At 39.0% G+C, this 18,650-nt stretch overlaps 2 protein-coding genes and 1 long non-coding RNA gene across 7 annotated transcripts in view; 1 reads left to right on the top strand and 2 right to left on the bottom strand.

Moving 5' to 3' along the window:
• Positions 1-498: 498 nt before the first annotated feature.
• Positions 499-7,680, bottom strand: PGLS (6-phosphogluconolactonase). Its single transcript, XM_026673818.2, has 5 exons — positions 7,024-7,680; positions 4,538-4,645; positions 3,548-3,649; positions 1,619-1,759; positions 499-1,048 (listed from the first exon to the last, which is right to left on the bottom strand). Exons 1-5 carry the CDS (start codon positions 7,324-7,326, stop codon positions 911-913), a joined length of 792 nt encoding a protein of 263 aa, XP_026529603.1. The 5' UTR covers positions 7,327-7,680; the 3' UTR covers positions 499-910.
• A 2,237-nt stretch (positions 7,681-9,917) lies between these two features.
• SLC27A1 (solute carrier family 27 member 1) overlaps positions 9,918-18,650 on the bottom strand; it is a 34,279-nt gene continuing 25,546 nt past the window's right edge. For all 5 annotated transcript variants that reach the window (XM_087956579.1, XM_026673816.2, XM_026673817.2 and 2 more), the window contains 5 exons: positions 18,412-18,538; positions 16,735-16,872; positions 15,540-15,704; positions 14,206-14,352; positions 9,918-11,859 (listed from right to left, as the gene is read on the bottom strand). In XM_087956579.1, the coding sequence (XP_087812705.1) occupies positions 11,702-11,859; positions 14,206-14,352; positions 15,540-15,704; positions 16,735-16,872; positions 18,412-18,538 (735 nt within the window). In that variant the 3' untranslated portion in view covers positions 9,918-11,701. The remainder of the gene's footprint in view (positions 11,860-14,205; positions 14,353-15,539; positions 15,705-16,734; positions 16,873-18,411; positions 18,539-18,650) is intronic.
• On the top strand, positions 15,640-17,289 carry LOC148132303 (uncharacterized). Its single transcript, XR_015747828.1, has 2 exons — positions 15,640-15,725; positions 16,702-17,289. It is a non-coding gene; the product is annotated as an uncharacterized LOC148132303 (long non-coding RNA).

Raw genomic sequence — 18,650 nt, 5'->3', positions numbered from 1 at the left:
AGCACAGCAGATATAAAGAAGACATGGGAAGTTTATGGAAGAATTTGTTGGACTGACAGCATTCAGTGGAAAGAAACAGGCAAGCTTACAGATATGCTGAAGTTATGAGACACAAGTCAGTATGACACAGGGCAGTTTCTTCCAAATCTCAGTTTTTTGTAAAAGTCAAAATTTGGAATGGAATGTAACTGAAAATGCACAAGCAACCTAGAGATGCATCTGGCAGGATTTCTGGAATGTAGATGCATCATCCAGATAGGTTAAAGTATATTTGTCGTGATTCCTAATCATCATTTAGATTCAGAAATGGAAGTCGTGGTCTAATCCCTAAGGAGTGCAGAGGGAAGGCAATATGCTAATATGCCGAGTATTAAATATCTACAGATTCAACATAATAAATCTAATCTGCCCTGGCAGATACATCCGAAAAATAGAGAAGGCCTCATCACTCCCATTACTTAATAATTAAAGGAAAATCACACAGAGGAGAGGAACACATTGTGCCAGCACTGAGTGACTTTAATTTACACCTTTAATTGTGCATCCATTTTACACCACATTAGACCATTCACATGATAAAGACTGTAACCAACTCTCTTGATACTTAGTAGCTGGACCCAAGCATTTCCCATGTCACACTTTGTCCTAGTTAAGCAATAATCATATTTGTTACACCGTGCTCCACAAACTTACACTTCTTAAAATGTAAAAAAAAAAAAAAATCAGGGAAGGGGGGAAGTAAAGGAAGAAAAAAAGAAAAAAAGAAAAGACAGTGTTAGTTTAGTGCTGCTCCTGAGCGCTACGACCAGACGTGGAGACCGTGACCTGGAATGTTAGAGGGTGGGGCTCTACCCACACCCCGTACTTGGTGAACCTCTCCCAACCCGGAAGGCTGCAAGACATGAAGCTCCTACAAGATGGAATGCTTCTCAAAGGGAATGGTCAACTCCTTTGCAGCTGGCTCATCCAGGAACCAGTAAAGCTTCCCAGTATGTGGCTGGACAAGGGCAGCCGGCAGTGGGTTTTCCTCGTTGCCTTCCAAAATACGCTGTGGCAAGAAAGAAAAAGGTCAGGCACCCATGCTTTCAAAGTCTACACTTTGCATATGGTATTCAAAATGTTAACAGGGGACATATTTTAAGCTGTGAGCTGCCCAGGGTCACTTTGGAATCAGGCAATGTGTAAGGAAATACATATATAAATAAAGGTTCTCCCACCCCCACTTTCTTTGCTAGGAGGCATAGGGAACAGTCAAACGTAAACTACTGCCAACTACCTTGCTCTTTCTTAGAAAATTCTACAATAGAAAGAAAGAGACGCGCAGCCATCATTAAAAAGCAAATGTGTGTACTGGACAAAGCCACAGTTCAATTTGAAGCAAACCAGTCTGATTCCTCAGTGTATTAGCTCAGCATAACTAATTACTCTTCAGCTCAGCAAGCCAAGGTGGAACAAACAAAACCTTTGCAAGAAACTTTTCAGAACAAAACTGAAAAACAGAAGTTGCAATTGACTATTTTGCCCCACCCACCTATGATGACATCACTATATCACCCACAGCACTCAAAAGCTTGGGGAGGGGGGGGAGGAAAAACACAGCCCTTCCAAAGGAAAGTACCTTTATCACTGCAGCCTTGTTGTCCCCTGTGGCAACGAACACCACACTCCTCGCAGCATTCAGCACAGGCAAAGTCAGTGTGATCCGCTCTGAGGGGGCCTTTGGGGAATCACTAATGGCAGCCACAATCTTCTCCCGCTCCTGACACAGGAAAGTCAATATGGACCATAATGAAGGAAGGCAAAAAAAAAAAAACTTTGGAAACAGCATGAGCCAGAGCTAGGTTTACTCCATCTTTATCTGTTTGGTGCTCTCCTGATATGTTGACACTACAATTCCCAGAATTCCCAGGCCAATGCATGTGGACAGCATTGTGACAGCTAAGCCCAATGTACCAAAAGCAAACTGGGAACTTTCAACTCACATGTTTGGACAGGTACAAACAAAGCACAGTATTTAATTCTCAAAGTCTTACACAGAACAACTTATCTTACAAGTGTGCACAATGTTCAAAATTAACCAGTTCTTGGAATGTTTCATTTTCAAAGGGTCCTTGACATAGAACATCTCTGGGTGCCCCATAACCATAAATCTTAAAGTTGGCAAACTTGGAGACCCCTGCTCTAAGGGGATTTTCCCATGGAATATACTGTAAGTATAGATTATCAAACTCTAAACAAGGTTTAAGGAATTAAAATGGTTGTTTAACCAATTAATGCTTTAACTGGGTTGGGGGTCAGCCTCAAGTTTAGCTGATGTGCTAATTAGCTATACATTCATAATATTGGAAGCCATTTCAATTTTACTGTGTTATCATAATGTGGAACAAACACACACTTCTAAAAATTATACAATCACCTTTAATTTTCCCGATCTTAGTTTTCGCTCGCAGAGGCACCGTGGGCCAGTCCTTTGCTGTTTCCATGGACCCATGGACCAGATCTAAGAACCCCATGGACTGGATGTGGCCCATGGGCCTTGAGTTTGACACCCCTGCTCTAAAGGTTTGCTCAAATTAGATGAACAAAGGGACATAAATTATAGGAAGAGATGACGCAGGACCAAAAGGAGAGAATGGAAAAGGAATTTTTTTATTATTATTACCCACAAGAGAAGCCTATCCATGTCTATTTTACAAATCTTTATAGCTTCCCCAATGGTTGGATATATTCTACTTGTCACTTGATTGGTTCACTTGCACCTTTGAACCATTGTTGAAAGACGTGCAGGGAATCAATTGTGCTTATTTTCACAAGGTTTTACATTTTGCCATTTATTACTTTCTTGATGGTCCCAGCTAGAAATAGGCATCAGCATGCTAGGATAGGCAACTTTTTGGGTTTGGAGGGCATGACGACTAGAATTTGAACAATAAGTTGTAAGAGCTTCTCATGGCCTTCATGTCAGGTCTTTCCTATTCACAAAAGAGCTGCTCTGGGAAATGCGGACAATGGCAAAACCCCTGTTTAACAGAAAACAAATTGGGGAAAATGCTCTCTTCTATCCTGACTTTCTCTGGCTGTTCTTTGTCCCATTGTTCTCTGTTATGAGTTGGGAATTTAACTAAGGATAGCAGAGGCAAAGTTGTCTCCCATATCTCTCCCAGACAGATCAATCATACTAACAGACATCTTGATACTTCACAGTAGCCCTGGCTCTAGACTTCTCAGAATTGATAACTCCTAAGGATAAACTCTTAAGTTTAAGGATAATTCTTGTTCTCAGTGTACATTTGTCCAATTAATTATTTCCTGCGGCTGCTCAAGGAAAATCTATTTCAACAGACTGTTATAACATCACTTTTTAGAAGGATCATCTGTCACAAGTAAATTATTATAGACTTTAATCTGATTACTGTGAGCTTCCTCAGAATAGCCAGCAGGATTTTTGCTCCTTCAATCTGCAACAGCCATGACTCCATAACAGGACCTTCAACCTAAGCAGCAGCAGACAAAAAAAAATCACCTGCAGTTCTTCTCTTTGGCTCACCTGTAGTAGGGGATGATCTGGAAAAAGAGAGCAGGTGTGTCCATCTGGTCCTACTCCTAAGATCAAAAGGTCAAATACAGGCATATCTTCACCCTGGAAGGCCTGTGGAACAGAAACACACTTGAGGGTTTAAGTAACACATTCATTTATCTACCTACTCAACTTTTATACTGCCACTTGGTATATTCTTACTAGTTTTCAAAGAAAAATATATTAGGAATATAAACATGGAGATAACTATCTTTCCCTCCAAACACAATCTAGAAAAATGAAAATGTCTTCACCTGATATTTAAAAAGTGCTAAAATATGAATCAGTTGGCATTATTGTGTTAAGAGTTTCCATGATCTAGTTATTATGAATTTAATCTTTTTAAAAATTCTTTAGGACAACATGTTTCCCCACAATCTGTCTTCGTACTGTAATTGTCCTGAACTTGATCTGAGATTTCAAGCATTTGGAGGAATTATCCCTATTTGCACTTGTTAACTAGTCCCAAGTAGTCTGATTGAAAAAGACAGGGCTTACCTTATTCTACCACAGCATCATATGGGAGATGCTGTAGGATTAGTTTCTGGAACTCAGAACTAAAGCGCTAAACACAGCATAGTTGAATTGTAATAACTTCATTCAGCATACTTTCATTTTAATCTACATTGATCAACTTGACACTAATTGTTCAGTTTGTCCAAGACCTTTGAAAGGACATTGGCCAGAAATTTACAATTAGTAGGCCTTATACAAGTCTAGGCTCAAAACTGTGTCATGAATGTATATTCAGAATTAGTGGCTCATCAACTTTTTGTCAAACATCGGGGTACTGAAAGCAAAATAGTAGATCAAACCATTGAAAATAGGGAATTCTTGAGAAAAAAAAATCAGTTAGGATTTAATCTCCTTTCCAACCTCTGTGCTTTGCCCTTAAGTTACTAGTATCCTGCAAGAAAATCTGTCTCTGGCAAATAAAAACACACCAACTCCGAGCCATACCTTTTTCAGCTTTTCAGCATAATCTGCCGCTGCCTCTTCTACTGGTAGTGAAGGATTGATAACAACTATTTGGTCATCAGGTATAGCAATTTTAGAAAGGAGGTATGTCTGAAACAAAATGCAAATCACTATTACAGAATGACAAAACGAAGTGTGGGACTCTCATAGAAAGGAGAGGCTGCTCTCTCAAACTAGCACAAATGAGGGGAAATAGAAGGCATCTACTGCATTCTCTTTTTTTTTAATTTTGAAAAAACTTTATTAAATACAAAAGGTTAAAATATACAAATGTACAAAAATAAAAGGTAAAAAGTCATACATATAGACATCACAACACTTTCTATAATAGAACTAACTATATTTTTCTCTAATACATTTAATAATGAGTTAAATGTTTCATAATAAATATTGAGTGGCATTTATTTCCTATATCCTGTAAATTACCAGTTATCTATACTCTATCAAACATAATAGTCTATTATTGTTTTTTGGTATTATATGTTTTTACAAATATATTCTATTACTTAGTCAAAGCACAAGGAGACCTAGAAATAACATTTGTAAATTCCTGTCATTTGGTGTATATATATATCATAATATGTTTTGTAATATTATATTATCATATTACTGTATTCTCTTTATAACCCCTCTCTCAAGAGCCACCCTAGTAGAAAAAAGGACTCTTTTAAGAATAGGAAAACAATATGGCAGGGGTTGGAATGGGATGAAATAAAAAGGAGATAAATCTCCATCCACTGCTGAGAGCATTCTATACAATCTCACGGAGTCTGACTCTGTTTCCCCAGAAGAATAAAAGCAGGATCAAATCTATGCAATTATCACTTGAAATGCACTTCTTCCTATTTCACTTTCTTTTTTCACTATAACTGTAAGCTCTGTGAAACTTGGGTTTGATATTTTCCTGTTATTTCCTTCTGCTTGTAGGTGCCACCATTCTTACTAATGTAATAAAAATAAGAAAATAAACACCCCACAAATGAACCTTCCCCCATTGCTGTATCTCCATGCTAGCATACATTTCCCTTGTGCAAGTGCGATCTTCCATGAAGCAATGAAAGATACAAGATTCCTAACCAAAAACAACAACAATGGGTAACTTTGTCATGGTCATCTACAGGTAATCCTTGACTTATAGTGGACCATTTAGTGACTGTTCAAAGTTACAAAGGCACCAAAACAATGGACTTATGGCCATTTTTCACACTCATGACTGTTACAGCATCCCCATGGTCACATGATCAAAATTCAGCTGCTTGGCAACTGACTCATATTTATGACAGTTGCTGTGTCTCAGCTTTCTCCTTTTGCGACATTCTGACAAGTAAAAGTCAATGAGGAAGCCAGATTCACTTAACCATGTTACTCACTTAACTGCAATGATTCACTTAACTGTGTCAAAATGGGGCAAAATTCACTTAACAAACGTCCCGCTGAGCAAAAGAAATGGACTCAACTGCACTCGTAAGTCGAGAACTACCTGTACTCCTTAACAGTGCTCCGGGAATCATCATTTACATCTGGGAGTATTTGGATTTATGAAAGAAAAAGGCAAGTCTTCCGGAATCTGGGAGTCTCTCCTTCAGCAACTGGTTTAATCCAACTGTTAGATTACTAAAGAACAGAAATGATTTCCTACCTTTCCACAAAAGTAGAAAGAAGACAAACTAGCACACCATCTGCCCATTGATCAATATGTTTGACACTCAATTGAATCCCCAATCTGACAAAAGATTTTAGAGCTATTTACATTGGAGCCTGGCCTTGAGTGTGCACGTTTCATGTGAGCTATACTTCAAACAGATATTTATGCTACGTAAATTTCATACCTATAGGCAAACTACAGAGATATTAATTAAAAAGGAGAAGTCGCTGGGGGAAGACAAACGGAAGCCAGCCCATCCTAAAAAATATTAAGCAACTAGCTACAGATGCTCGTTTTCCAATACAAGGCAGATTACATACAGCTCCATGCATGGCTTGAGTTTGTGGCTTCGTGTGGACCCAAACTCATGTGGCATTAATTTGCTCCAGCTTTTTACAGTGAATTCTATTTAAAGATGGTTGCTGAGGAGGGGGTGGGTGGGTTGGTGGGTCTCAGATAGGATGCTGAACAAAGGAGATTTCGGTCCGGCTCCGCAAGGCGTTGGCAGCACCCAAAAATAAAATAAAATAAGTTATTATTCATCGGTGAAGCAGCAGCGCGGACAGGTATCTCCTTGGTTAAACCGCAATCCGCGGGGACTGCAGGTGAAAAAGGAAAGATGAAAGCCGAGAGCAGCCCAGCCCTGCAGTCTCAGGTTTACCGACCCATCATCACCCGAGGGAGTTCACGCCCAGCCTTCCTGCCGGGAAGAAGAGCCGCGGCCAAGGAAGCACGCCTCCTACCCCCCCACCCCCACCCCTACGGGGATCAGCCCCAGCACCCTACACCCCGGCCCGCCTTGAGGCCCCTCCTCGAGAGACACCTTGTAAGCACCGAAGTTGCTCTCGGGGTCGTTCAGCGGGACCCGCCGCTCGTCCACGAAAGCCAGGAGCCACCGAGCAGGGCAGGCAGCGGCCGCGGGCAGCTCCTGAGCCAAGATCCGCACTAGGCTTCCACCTGACAGGCCCAGGGAGAAGCGCCCACCCGGTCCGGATTGAGCTTCCCGCTGCGCTACTAGCTGGGCCAGCGCCGAACCCAGCTCCTGCGGCGAAGGGAAGACCGAGATTTGGGGAGCCGGAGACGCTGCAGCGGCCGGACCGCGCCGTGGCACCGAGGAGCCGGGCATGGCGAGTGAGGTGAGGCAGCAGCTGAAAGGAGGAACGAAAAAACCCGGCAGCGAAGCCGAGAGGGACCCATGGTGAGAAGGCGAGCAAGGCCGGGCGGAAGTGGCCGCGGTCGTCGATGGCACGCGGGCGGAAACCTTAGTAGAAGGAGGGTTTTAGAGGGGGAAAAAAGCGGCGGAAACATATGCAAGAAGCTACCGGAAGCCTGTGAAGCCGGCACTCTCCCCCCCTATATTTATTGGCAGACGGAATTTTTACGTACCGCTGAGAATACGACGCTAGAATTTACTCCGGACCAAAATATTTTCTTATGGCTGCATTGCGAAATGAAATAGTGGACTAAATAAAGCTGAGGCCATATTGGAGTTCCTTTGAATTTTCTTCATTAGAGGTCTAATACGGGGCGGGAAATCAAGAATGAAAGGCAAAGACGGTAAGAAAGGAGGATTTATTTCTTAAGGTTTGTAAGACTCTCTCTCTTGGCTTTCCTGACAGCTTTGTCAGGAATAGGGTTGAATAGGGTTGAGAGGTAGCCCCAAAATGGGCCTAAACCCAGATGAATCCGTCTTTACTGGCCAAAACCTTAACACTGCATCAGAATGAATGTCTTGGAATTGCTAGGAGGGTTTTCTTCTTTGAAATTAATAATTTTCAGATCTTTGATTAAATATAATAGAGAACCCAGCATTTCCCAACTATTGCCATTTTGGGCACCAGCTATTCAAAACCAAAATTTTAGGAAGGTTGTACTGTGAAGGAGCCAGCTGATCATATGAGGTTGTCTTGTGATAGATAGCTTTTAACTCAAGAAACTTAGTTATTAAAGCCCTTTCACTAGGAATAATTTATCATGACAAGAAACAGGCTATGATTTTGAAGGCTCTAGTAGAACTTTATCTTCTGAAATTTAGATTTAAGCCTATTGTGTTGTTAAATCTTAGCTTCTGTCATCATCACTTTATGATTGAGGATATTGGTGAAATCCAGGGTTGAGTAAACGACAGTTTACTTAATCATTGGTCAATGGGCAGTGTATATAGCTTGTGTTTGAAACAACAGTTTCACAATAATAGCCACATCAGGCAGCATGGAAAATTCAGGGTGACTGATGCAAAGTTGACATTTAAGTAGAAGCATACACTTCCTAAGCAAGTAAAATCAGTATACTGCTAGATCATACTGAGGTGAAATGCAGATTACCTATGGTGTTTTGTTAACAAACTTCAGCGATTAGATATTGCTATATTACTCAGACTGAATAGGAAACTTCTGTAAATGCCTTGGGAATAAAAAGAGAAAAGAAAAAAAACTGTCCCTAAGCAAGGCAAGTACAATTTAAAGAAACACTATGTTGAGAAGGATTGGGAAAGAAGACTTTTAAAATTATAGTTCAAAGGTTTTATAAGTTTCAAGTTGCACAGAATCCTATAAACTCTGAAGCGGACTAGTAATTCTCTGTTCTTATGGCTCCCAGAACCCCTTTTGGCTAGGACTGAAAATTTTTAAGTGTGGTTGTGTCTACTGAAATGCTGCCTTCCTTGATGTACTAAACAAGCTTTTTCAGTCTCTTCACCCAGTCATCTTGTTACCAATTTCAAACAGCTCTCCCAGCTAGGTTTATATGGATATGCCTTTGCTCTTAAGATAAGCATGGGGAGGAAGGATTTATGTCTCTAAGTGTGATAAATTAATTGTGTTCCATTAAAGCAATGTTAGAACCAGACTAACAAACTGAGATAAGTGGAATTTGTGGCTTAGAAAAATGCAACATCATTTCAATAAAATCAGTTTCTTGAGGGAAGTCTAGAATAGACATGAATCCTTATTGGGCAAAAAGACTATTTAGAACAGTGGTCCCCAACCTTTTTTATGCCGCGGCCCGGTACCGGCATCAGCTGGGTGCCGCCATCTTGTTTTGATGAAAAAGTGCTTCCGGTGAGCTTTCTAAAAAAGCTCACCGGAAGCACTTTTTCATCAAAACAAGATGGCGGCGCCCAGCAAACCAGCGGCCCGGTAGGATTTGTTCCACGGACCGGTACCAGTCCGCGGACCGGTGGTTGGGGACCCCTGATATAGAACATTCAGTTTGACAGAAGAATGACATGTTTGCAAAGGTACAGCTTACGTTACACTCATGTCTATTTTTATTTGGAAGCAAAGCTTGTTGATTCCAAGACAGCTTACTCCCAAGAACCAGGGGCTATTTAGCTGCCAACCAAAAGCTTCTGAAATAGATGTGAAGTCTGACTCCAAAGCTGTGATGGTTGCTTTGCGTCAATTCATTGTGCAAGTTATAATTCTTGGAACAAAAGATTAACTTGGAGATGGATATCTTGCCCTTGGAATGCAACAAGGATTGGGCTGGCAAGAATATGGAATTATTGCCCATCCCTGTATTAATGACCTACTGTATAGCTTGAGGTAAATCCTTTAGTAAAATTATATCTTTATGCAAATTAGGGAGGCATAAGAGCTATACTGAGTGGTGACTTTTTTGCTTGGCCAGGTTAATAAAACTGGGAGAACAGACACTGGAAAATAAAACGACAAACACACTGAACATTTTCATTAACAGAGTAGGTATACACATAACTCAGTTTTTTAAAGTTCTTTATTCTTATAAGGTTTTTCTCAAGTCAATGTTATATTTTGGCAAAAGTGACTCCAATAACAAAATGTAACATTGCTTCAAAAAATTCAGTTAGACAATGCATGATTCTTAAAATCAGGAGCAAAGTTAGATTTTGTTTGCTTTTTTAAACAAACCTTTTTCTCCAAATCAAATTCAGTTAGCTGTAGGTATGTTTGTTTATGCAAGAACTAATACAACTTATATTCATAACAGAATTGTTAACTTGTTTTAACTTGTTCTGAAGAAAAGTTGGAAAAGGCACATTCTGGGTCTTATCATTAAAAAAAGGAAACAGTTGACTCCCATGGCTTCTGAATTGTTATTTATCAATTGCCTGGCTAATACAATACTTGGTGTACTCAGAAATACAAAATAACATTGTTCTATATATGTCTTTGTAAAATACTCATATGAAATTCCATTTTTGCCAGATAAAAATTTCCTCAAGGAAAATTAATTTGATCTTAAGTGATTCAGGGTACCTGAAACATTTCGTCCACAATCATATTGCAGGCCAGTAGTATGTACATTGGTAACAGAATATTTCCATATCACTGTATCCCAAGAATTACAGCTTCTTTGAACAGACAGGCAGTCAATCAAAATTCAAGCAGTCCATTTGTATCGTCTTTTGTTTAAATTCTTAATGCCATCTACCCAAATGGCACTAATGAAAAGAAGCAAAGTTAGGAATGTCCACATCAGATATTGCTGGAAGATCAGTGTGAGTAATGTGTTGCAAATGGTCTTTGATGAGCTGACAGGCTTCCTATGTTGGTCACAAGAAATTAGCAAGACTGAACAGCATCAGACATCCACTTGTTTCAGGGCTTAATGGAAGTGTTTTTTCAAGATTCTGGAGCAGTCAAATAATTGTTTGAAATATCCCATTCCCCCAAATGAATGTTTGTTTTAAATAAGATGATTTAAAGTAGATTAACAGAACATATATCAGTTATTTTCCCACATGGGTGTAGTATGTAACAGCCAATTGATTTGCTGTGGGTAAGTGGAATTTGAAGTACGCAATACCTTTCTGCTAAAAGAGCATTAAAATAACTTTTCAAGCAGAGTTTCCGAACCAACTTATTTTCAATATACTGTACGTATATATCGTTTTAAAATAATACTGTTATTTAATCTTATTAGTCCTGTTTCTGGATTTTCTATTCAATATCAAGTTTCTACACATAAACTGTTGCATTTTGACAGTCAGATCTTTAAAGCTACAAATAAAGCTACAAAGAAACAATTGGAGGAACTCTAAATCTGTATGTTTGGAACCTGGAAAATCTAAAGCAACTGAAGGCTTTATCCTAAATAATTATTTTCTGCTTTAACACAATGAAATATAGCCAAATAACACAGAAGAAAATAATTTGATCAGTTTTGCTACAATGGGTTTAGTCATCCCTGAAATACTCAGGACACTGAACATGTAATAATGCAGATCAGAAACCATTTCCCTTTTCATAAGGAATTCCCTATCACAATGGTTATAAGGAAGAAAAGGCCTTTCTAAAAACTGAACAATACAAAAAGAGCTATTCTCTGTGCTCTAGAAATGGTTAATGTGCTTTTTAAAAAAGGGGGGGGGGGAGGAAACCATCTTGCTCTCGCACCATAGTGGAGTTTTTCCCTGTTGCATATTAAAACCTTGCACTGCTTATTTATTCAAGTCTATTTCTCTACCAAAACAAGACCTTTCGATATCAGGCCTTTTAGGAGTCATCTCACCAATTCAATCAAAGAGAAATTTTTCCAGTTTGGATCCTCTCAAAAATGCACTCATCTATTGGTAGGTACTTGCCAACTTTTACATCCAAAAAGTATAACCGATCTGACATCTGGTGTGGATTGTAGCCTTCCCTTTGTAAACGTGTCTTCTGAATCTTAAAAGTGCCTATTGGGGAAAAAGAAAGAAGATAGAAACATATTGTTGGCAATTACATGCAAAAGGAAAGCAAAGGGGTCTAGGACAACTCGCCATAGCCAACTCGCTATGGGACAATTCAATGCTATAATAATTGTTTCATTCAGTTACTTTTTATTATTGGTGACATTTTTGTTGAAGTTATTGTAACTCTTGTATTTCTGGGTTGACTTTTTTATCATTATGATTGGCCAGAGTTCCATTGAAATTAATTGAACTTTTGAATTTGTTGAATTGTCCTGTGGTGAGGTGGCCGTGGCGAGTTGGCTGTGGCATGTTGTCCCATTCCAAAGCAAGGAGTAGCACTTAATTCAAAGACAGTGATCAGACTGAAGATGTTTTATTTGGAAAACAGGGCAATATGTTATAGCAATAGCACTTAGACTTGTGTACTCTCCATAATACTTTACAGCACTCTCAGTTGTTTACAAAGTCAGCATATTTCCCCCAATAATCTGAGTCCTCATTTTATAGATCTTGGAAGAATGGAAAGATGAGTCAACCCTGAGCCCCATCAGGATTGAACGCCAGGCTCTAGGCAGAATTACCCTGCAATACTGCATTCTAACCACTGTGCTACAAGGGCTCCTTATCAAAACATATTGTTTTAAATTCTACTCACAACTCAAAACTGAACAAAATTCAGAGGAAGAAGAAATAAGAATGATTACCTCCTGAGAAAGATTTTTCTCCTGCTAAGAAGAGGGATAAAAAAGAAGGATTGGGGAAAGGAAATGAACATCTCTAAGGCAAAATGCAGTGTTTTAGTCATTTTGCCACCACAGGACAACTGAAAAGCACTGGTTTGGACTGTGGAACAGGCACATAACCAATCTTACAAAGAAGCTGGAGTGTATTTGGTTGGAGAAATCCATCTCATACATACAAGTGTGTCATGTTTTTAACCTTTATATACAAAATAAAATAATGACTGCTTATATAGTTACTTTAGATCAGTTATTTTAGCAAAGAAAGAAAGGGAATGTTTGTTTAGACTTCACAAAGTATTTGTTAGAAACTGGAGGATAACTTAAAACTCACTGGTGAACCTCCTCTTCTAAGGGATTCCCAGTAAAAGAACTATGGAATGCTGCTATCAAACAGTGAACTTCCTCTCATTCCCTTGTTTGTGTAGCTGAGGAGTCTTTTGCCCGCCTACCTTCATCCCAGCTCTCCAAAAATAGAAAGTGCTTTGAAACTTCTCGTCCAAACCCATAACAACAAACCTAATGCCAATTCACAAGAGGTGACTATGTAATTGCATGATCTTTCATGTGGACACTCCTTTACAATTCCTTTAAAAAAAAAAACCACATGTCTGAGTTTACTAAGAAAAGGGAATATGGGAAAGTGACATTCACATACAGACAGAACAGCTAAACTGCTCTTGAACTACACATGCTTCATATTCCCTGCAGATCAGATAATCTGGACCTTCTATCTTAATGTTATTTGGCGGGCCCTCTTTTTTCCCCTTCATATGTCTAGAATACAATTTTCAGTTTAAATTAAAAGAATATGGAAAATAATTAAAAGACAACCTGTTTGTGGAGTCCAATCAAGGACATACTCTGATATCACCAGACCATCTAGTAAAGTACTAAATTATCTAGTTCTGAATACACATTTCTGACTTCCTTCAAGGTTTATTTCAAAGACCCGTACACAGCAAAACAATGTTTAGAAGTAAAACAGAAAGGTTGGACATAAAGCACGTGTTAAGAAGATAGCTATAGTGGTAATAATAGACTAATAATACCGTGTTTCTCATATAATAAGGCCGGGTCTTATTTTTTTTTGAGCCCTGAAAAAATGGCTAGGCCGCTTTTTCGAGGGTGACTTAATTCCCCCCCCTTGCATCTTCGGGCAGGCGGTCGGCGACGGCTTGGATGTTGACCTCGGCATTGGTGGGGCACTTTGTATCAGGGTCAACGCAGGCAGCACCATATCTGGGTGTGCAACAAAAGTACTTCCTAACAGCAAGCCCCCCACCATTCCCCCATTTCGCATGTTTTAATATAGGCCTTAATTTGGGGGAGGGGCTTAATTTCATTCATGCCTATAAAACATGCTGGGACTTCCTATTGGGGAGGCCGTATTGTTGGAGAAACAGGGGTAGATCCCACCTCCCCACCTCTCTCATCTTTTAATTATAATTTTGTATTTTTATGATTTTATCACTTTTAAACCACCGAGAATCTACCTTGTGGTGACATAGACAATAAATAAATTTAATAAAAATAAATTATCTTTTTTGCGTCTTATTATATATCCCATCTTGGTCCTTTAGTTTAAACTTAAGCATCTTTGTGTTACCTGTGGTATCAACCTCTGGCAGAAATCGGAGGAAGATAGGCCGTGCATATGGAGGTAATGCTTTCTGTATCTCCAAAAATAGAACGTTAGGATTCAGTTTTGCTTCTGGGTCAGCAATAGCTGCCATTCCAGCCTTGCCTTCCACTCCTAAAATTTAAAAAGGAAATAAACAAAATTTTATTATGGTCATAGACCAGCATAAAGCAAAATCATAAAGACTGCCAATTCTGATATGTACATTTGCACAAAGAAGCCATTGGCAGCCAACTAATTCACAGCTGCAGATCCAATCCAGATGTGCATCACAGCTCCACAGCAAACCACATCCTAGCTGCAGAGAATAAGCACTGGGGGGGGGGGCGGGCTTCCTTTTCTCCTTTTCTAAATAACTCTCTTCCATTTGTCAGTGGACCTGTGACTGCAACAGGAAGTGTAGCATTTGGCTAACACCACCCAGCTAATACCAGCCACCATTGCAGCAAACATATCTCAAATGATTTCAATAGGCTGCAAATATTTATCACAACTTGTTTCTTCACCCTCTTTTTCCTACCTGGCTTCCTTTTTGTATTCTCTTACCTAAGTTTTTAGTTGGCAAACCAACACAGAAGATCCTGGGTCTTCCATTTGTGCATGGTACCTGTTCGCCATTAGCACAGTGTATTAATATTTAATTTATATGAGCGAAACTTAGTGGCTAGAAAGTAGAATAAATGTATTATACCTCAGCCAATTACATCAAATAACTCACCTAAGCTGTTCCCTGTCATACATTCTCCATGTGGAAGGCTGAAGCAGCTTTGCAAACCAAAACAAAGAAATCCCCTATGTTGCTTTTTGCTCTAAGACCAAAAATAGTAACTATTTGTTCAAACAAGCGATCTAACACACACAATAATGCTTCTGAAGGAGCAACAGATGCTGGTGACGCAGCAAAGTAAACCACCTTGCTTTTAAACAGAAGAAGAGCTTCAACTTCTCATTCTACTAACGGTCATTTTTGCCCGTTTTACATCTGGTCCGATAGCTGCTTCTGCTCAAGTCTCAGAATGAATACCAAATAACTGGAGTTCCTGCAATATATCTTTTGTTATAACAGTTTGCACCCTTGTCTCTCTATTACTCTATGGCTACTGCTCAAGAGATTTTTTTTTCCAGCCCTAGTATCAATATAAATGAATGCTTTTTCAGGTGTTATTATAGGTGTATGTTTCGAGCTGCCTTTCTCTTGTTTCTTATTATTATATCTCCTATCTCCAAACCGAACAGTATCAACTAATTTTGAACTTGGCAGACCTGCTTGCTGACTCCTGAGCTTCTAAATTCTAAATTACCTGGTACCTCTACTCCATAAACTGCCACATCTGTCTTGCTGAGAATATGGCTGAGGATTCCTTCCACTTCGGTGGTGGAAACATTCTCCCCACGCCAACGGAATGTATCCCCACTGCGGTCTTTGAAGTACATATAGCCAAGATCATCCATCACTAGGACATCACCTGCAGGAGAATAGGATGTCAGTATGTATCAAGAAGACTGTGCTTCTACCAAAATGTTATCTCCCAGCTGGGAGTTCAACAAATGAGGGTAGAGATGAAGTTTTCTCTGTCCAGTTGTGTCCAAGTCTAGGGCATGGTGCTCATCTCCATCTTTTGCCTCAAGGAGCTAGCATTGTCCAAGACATTTTCCGTGGTCATGTGGTCAGCATGGCTATACCCCAAAGGCACAAGGAACACGAAGTGATACCTATTCATCTAGTAATTTGCATGCTTTCGAACTGCTAGGTAGGCAGGAGCTGGAGCAAGAACGGGAGTTCACCCTGTTGTGCGGCACTTGGGTCTTGAACCCAGGCTGTCAGCTTTCCAGTTGAAAAGCTCAACATCTTTAACCACTGAGCCATCATGCCCCCTCCAACAAATGAGGGCTAGAATACAATAAACATATTGTTTCCCAATTACAGATGGATCAAGAACAAACATGCAAAAATGGTTCGGTAAATGGGAGAGATAGATCATCCATATTATACATAAACTCTCTCTCAGGAATGATGGACAGAACCAAGCCAAGAAACTCCTTGTAGAAGAACAACCTCCATCCATACTGGAAAGTAATTCTATTCATCCCCAAACAGAGCCAAAACAGTAATGTTGATAATTAAGCTTAGGCAATAAAAGTGTTTTATTTGTACTGTATTGTGCTTTTAAGCCATTGTCAACAGTTTTTAAATTAAGTGAAAAAACAACATTGGGAGCATGTCATATATTTACAAAATACAGCTTCCCTGAATCATGTATAAGAAGCAACAACGTTGAATTCATCATAGGATTGATTTTATTCGAGATATTTGTTGCTAAATACTACTACAGGTCTGTGCTAACAAAGAATTTCAAATATTTGAATATGTCCTTAGTTTCTGAGGACTTAGATTACTATATAATTTTGTAATTTTGACTGTAATATATGAATATATACAAAATTACAAATTTATCCTTCTAGGACATGAAGGCAAGACATTGGCATGAAGAATACCTGAAAGATAGGCTTGATCTCCTTTCTGGAAGACATTATAAGCTATTTTCTTATTAGTTGCATTCTGATTGACATAGCCATCAAATCTCCGCAAAGGGTCTTCTTGGTTTATCCTGCCTACAAGAAGTCCAGGTTCTCCTAAATAAAGGAAGAATTCCAGGGGGGAAAAATTAACATATGTGTTTATAGCAGTTTTGGATACCTGGATGGATTTTTTATGCATGCTATTAGTTTTGGCACAAGATTGCAACAAAAATTGAAACACAAACATTGTAATTTACTACTTTTCATCTAGCAGATCTATAACTGATCCGATTCTTACTGAATATTCATTTCATTTAAATGTTGTCTCTTACTATCCTAACAGATCTTTAAGTCTTCTGCAGCAATACTCTAGCTGAAAATTGGAGGACTGAAATAAATGCTGAATTTTTTAAAGTGCATACTCAATATAAAATATTATTTGATTCCATTATAAAATGGGAATTTTTAAAAGAATTATGTATTTGTATTTTCAAACCTAAAAATATACTTCTAAATGTGTTTTGCCCTAAAATATTCTCTTGTAATGGTTGCTTTTTGAGCCCTTCCCCTGCACCCCTCCAAAAAAAAAAGAACTAAAAAGAAAGTTATATTCTGAACATCATAGAAATTCAAATCAAGACCATCTGCTTCAAATGCAGCCCAAAATAAATTAATGAGTATCTGTAAACTAAGGTACAGACGACATATATAATCTGTAATTAACTAGTTTGCTACAGATGTATAGCTGGCTAAATATCATAACTTATTCTTTAGTATTTTTCTTAATTTAGTTTACACTTTTCTACATGATACAGTATTTCCTATGTCTACACAGCCTGTCTTCTTTAGGCCACTCTTATATATGTTCTTTTTGGTTCATCTTTTTTTTCAAATATCAGTGATTAACACTGTTGTTTCACAAGGTTCCATGTCATTTGCCTTACTTTGCTTAGGTATTTGCTTACCTACAGTACTTATGTGCCACCTTCCAACTATTCCAGTTGTGGAGATAGTGTTAAAACATGATTAAATATTATTCATGGTGAACGGGCAAGGCTTGTAATCTTGAACAATGCTTCATATCTCTTCTCTTTAAAATGGCATCCACAGATAGTCCTTGCTTAACAACCATTCATTACAACTGTTATGTGATCACGATCTGGGAGTTTGGTGACTGGCTTGCAATAACAATATTGCAGGGCCTGTGGTCACATACACTAATTGCCATTCGCAACCTTCACTGCTGGTCTCTGCCAAGCAAAGTCAATGGGGAAGCCAGCAGGAGGTTGCAAACAGTGATCATGTGATGGCATGCTTAACAATTGTGTGGAACTTGCTTAATGATAGCAACCATGCAGGAACTGCCATCATAAGTGATGTGGTAATGTGCCATCATACTTTACCACATCACTTGATGAGAGACATTCCAGTGCCAATTACTATTGTTAAGTACTACTTGTATTTGCCTAGGAAGCAGGCCAAAAAGTAGCCTCTCCAGTCCTGTAAATTCTCCTTGCCCTTGATTAATTTGGGCACAATCATTAATAATTAACAATATCCAGATCAGCTATATTCCTGGAGAATTGACGTTGTGTAGGAACCTCTATTCTCCAAGTTACAATTAAGGCATAAAGCATTGTCAGATTTATTTACCGGGCTGACAGGAGATACATAATCCATTTGTGCCGCGTATTAGCTCCATGGTATTCTCATTAACTTTCACCAAGCGGATAGGATATACATTTGGCAAAATCCGGCTATGGAAGCCACAGGCTCCCACCTGTCAAGAGTAAAAAATATTAAAAGCAAAGAAGGCCTCCAAATGCTGCATATATTTCTCTAAGGAGGTTATTATTTGCTAGGAAAATACTCTGTGAATTTCAAGCTCTACA

This window comes from Notechis scutatus, chromosome 2 (genome assembly GCF_049901735.1).
Source record: "Notechis scutatus isolate UNSWTSFEM ecotype Mainland chromosome 2, rNotScu1.2, whole genome shotgun sequence".
Lineage (NCBI taxonomy): Eukaryota > Metazoa > Chordata > Lepidosauria > Squamata > Elapidae > Notechis > Notechis scutatus.
The sequence above is the reverse complement of the archived record's forward strand: the minus strand, read 5'-3'. Positions and strand labels throughout refer to the sequence as shown.

Excerpts from the sequence above, each read along its gene's own strand:
- PGLS (XM_026673818.2), bottom strand. The coding sequence starts at position 7,326 with ATGCCCGGCTCCTCGGTGCCACGGCGCGGTCCGGCCGCTGCAGCGTCT. Across the intron at positions 4,646-7,023 it reads GCAACTTCGGTGCTTACAAG|ACATACCTCCTTTCTAAAAT; the intron begins GTGTCTCTCGAG and ends ATTTTGTTTCAG. Across the intron at positions 1,760-3,547 it reads CAGATCATCCCCTACTACAG|GAGCGGGAGAAGATTGTGGC; the intron begins GTGAGCCAAAGA and ends TTCCTGTGTCAG.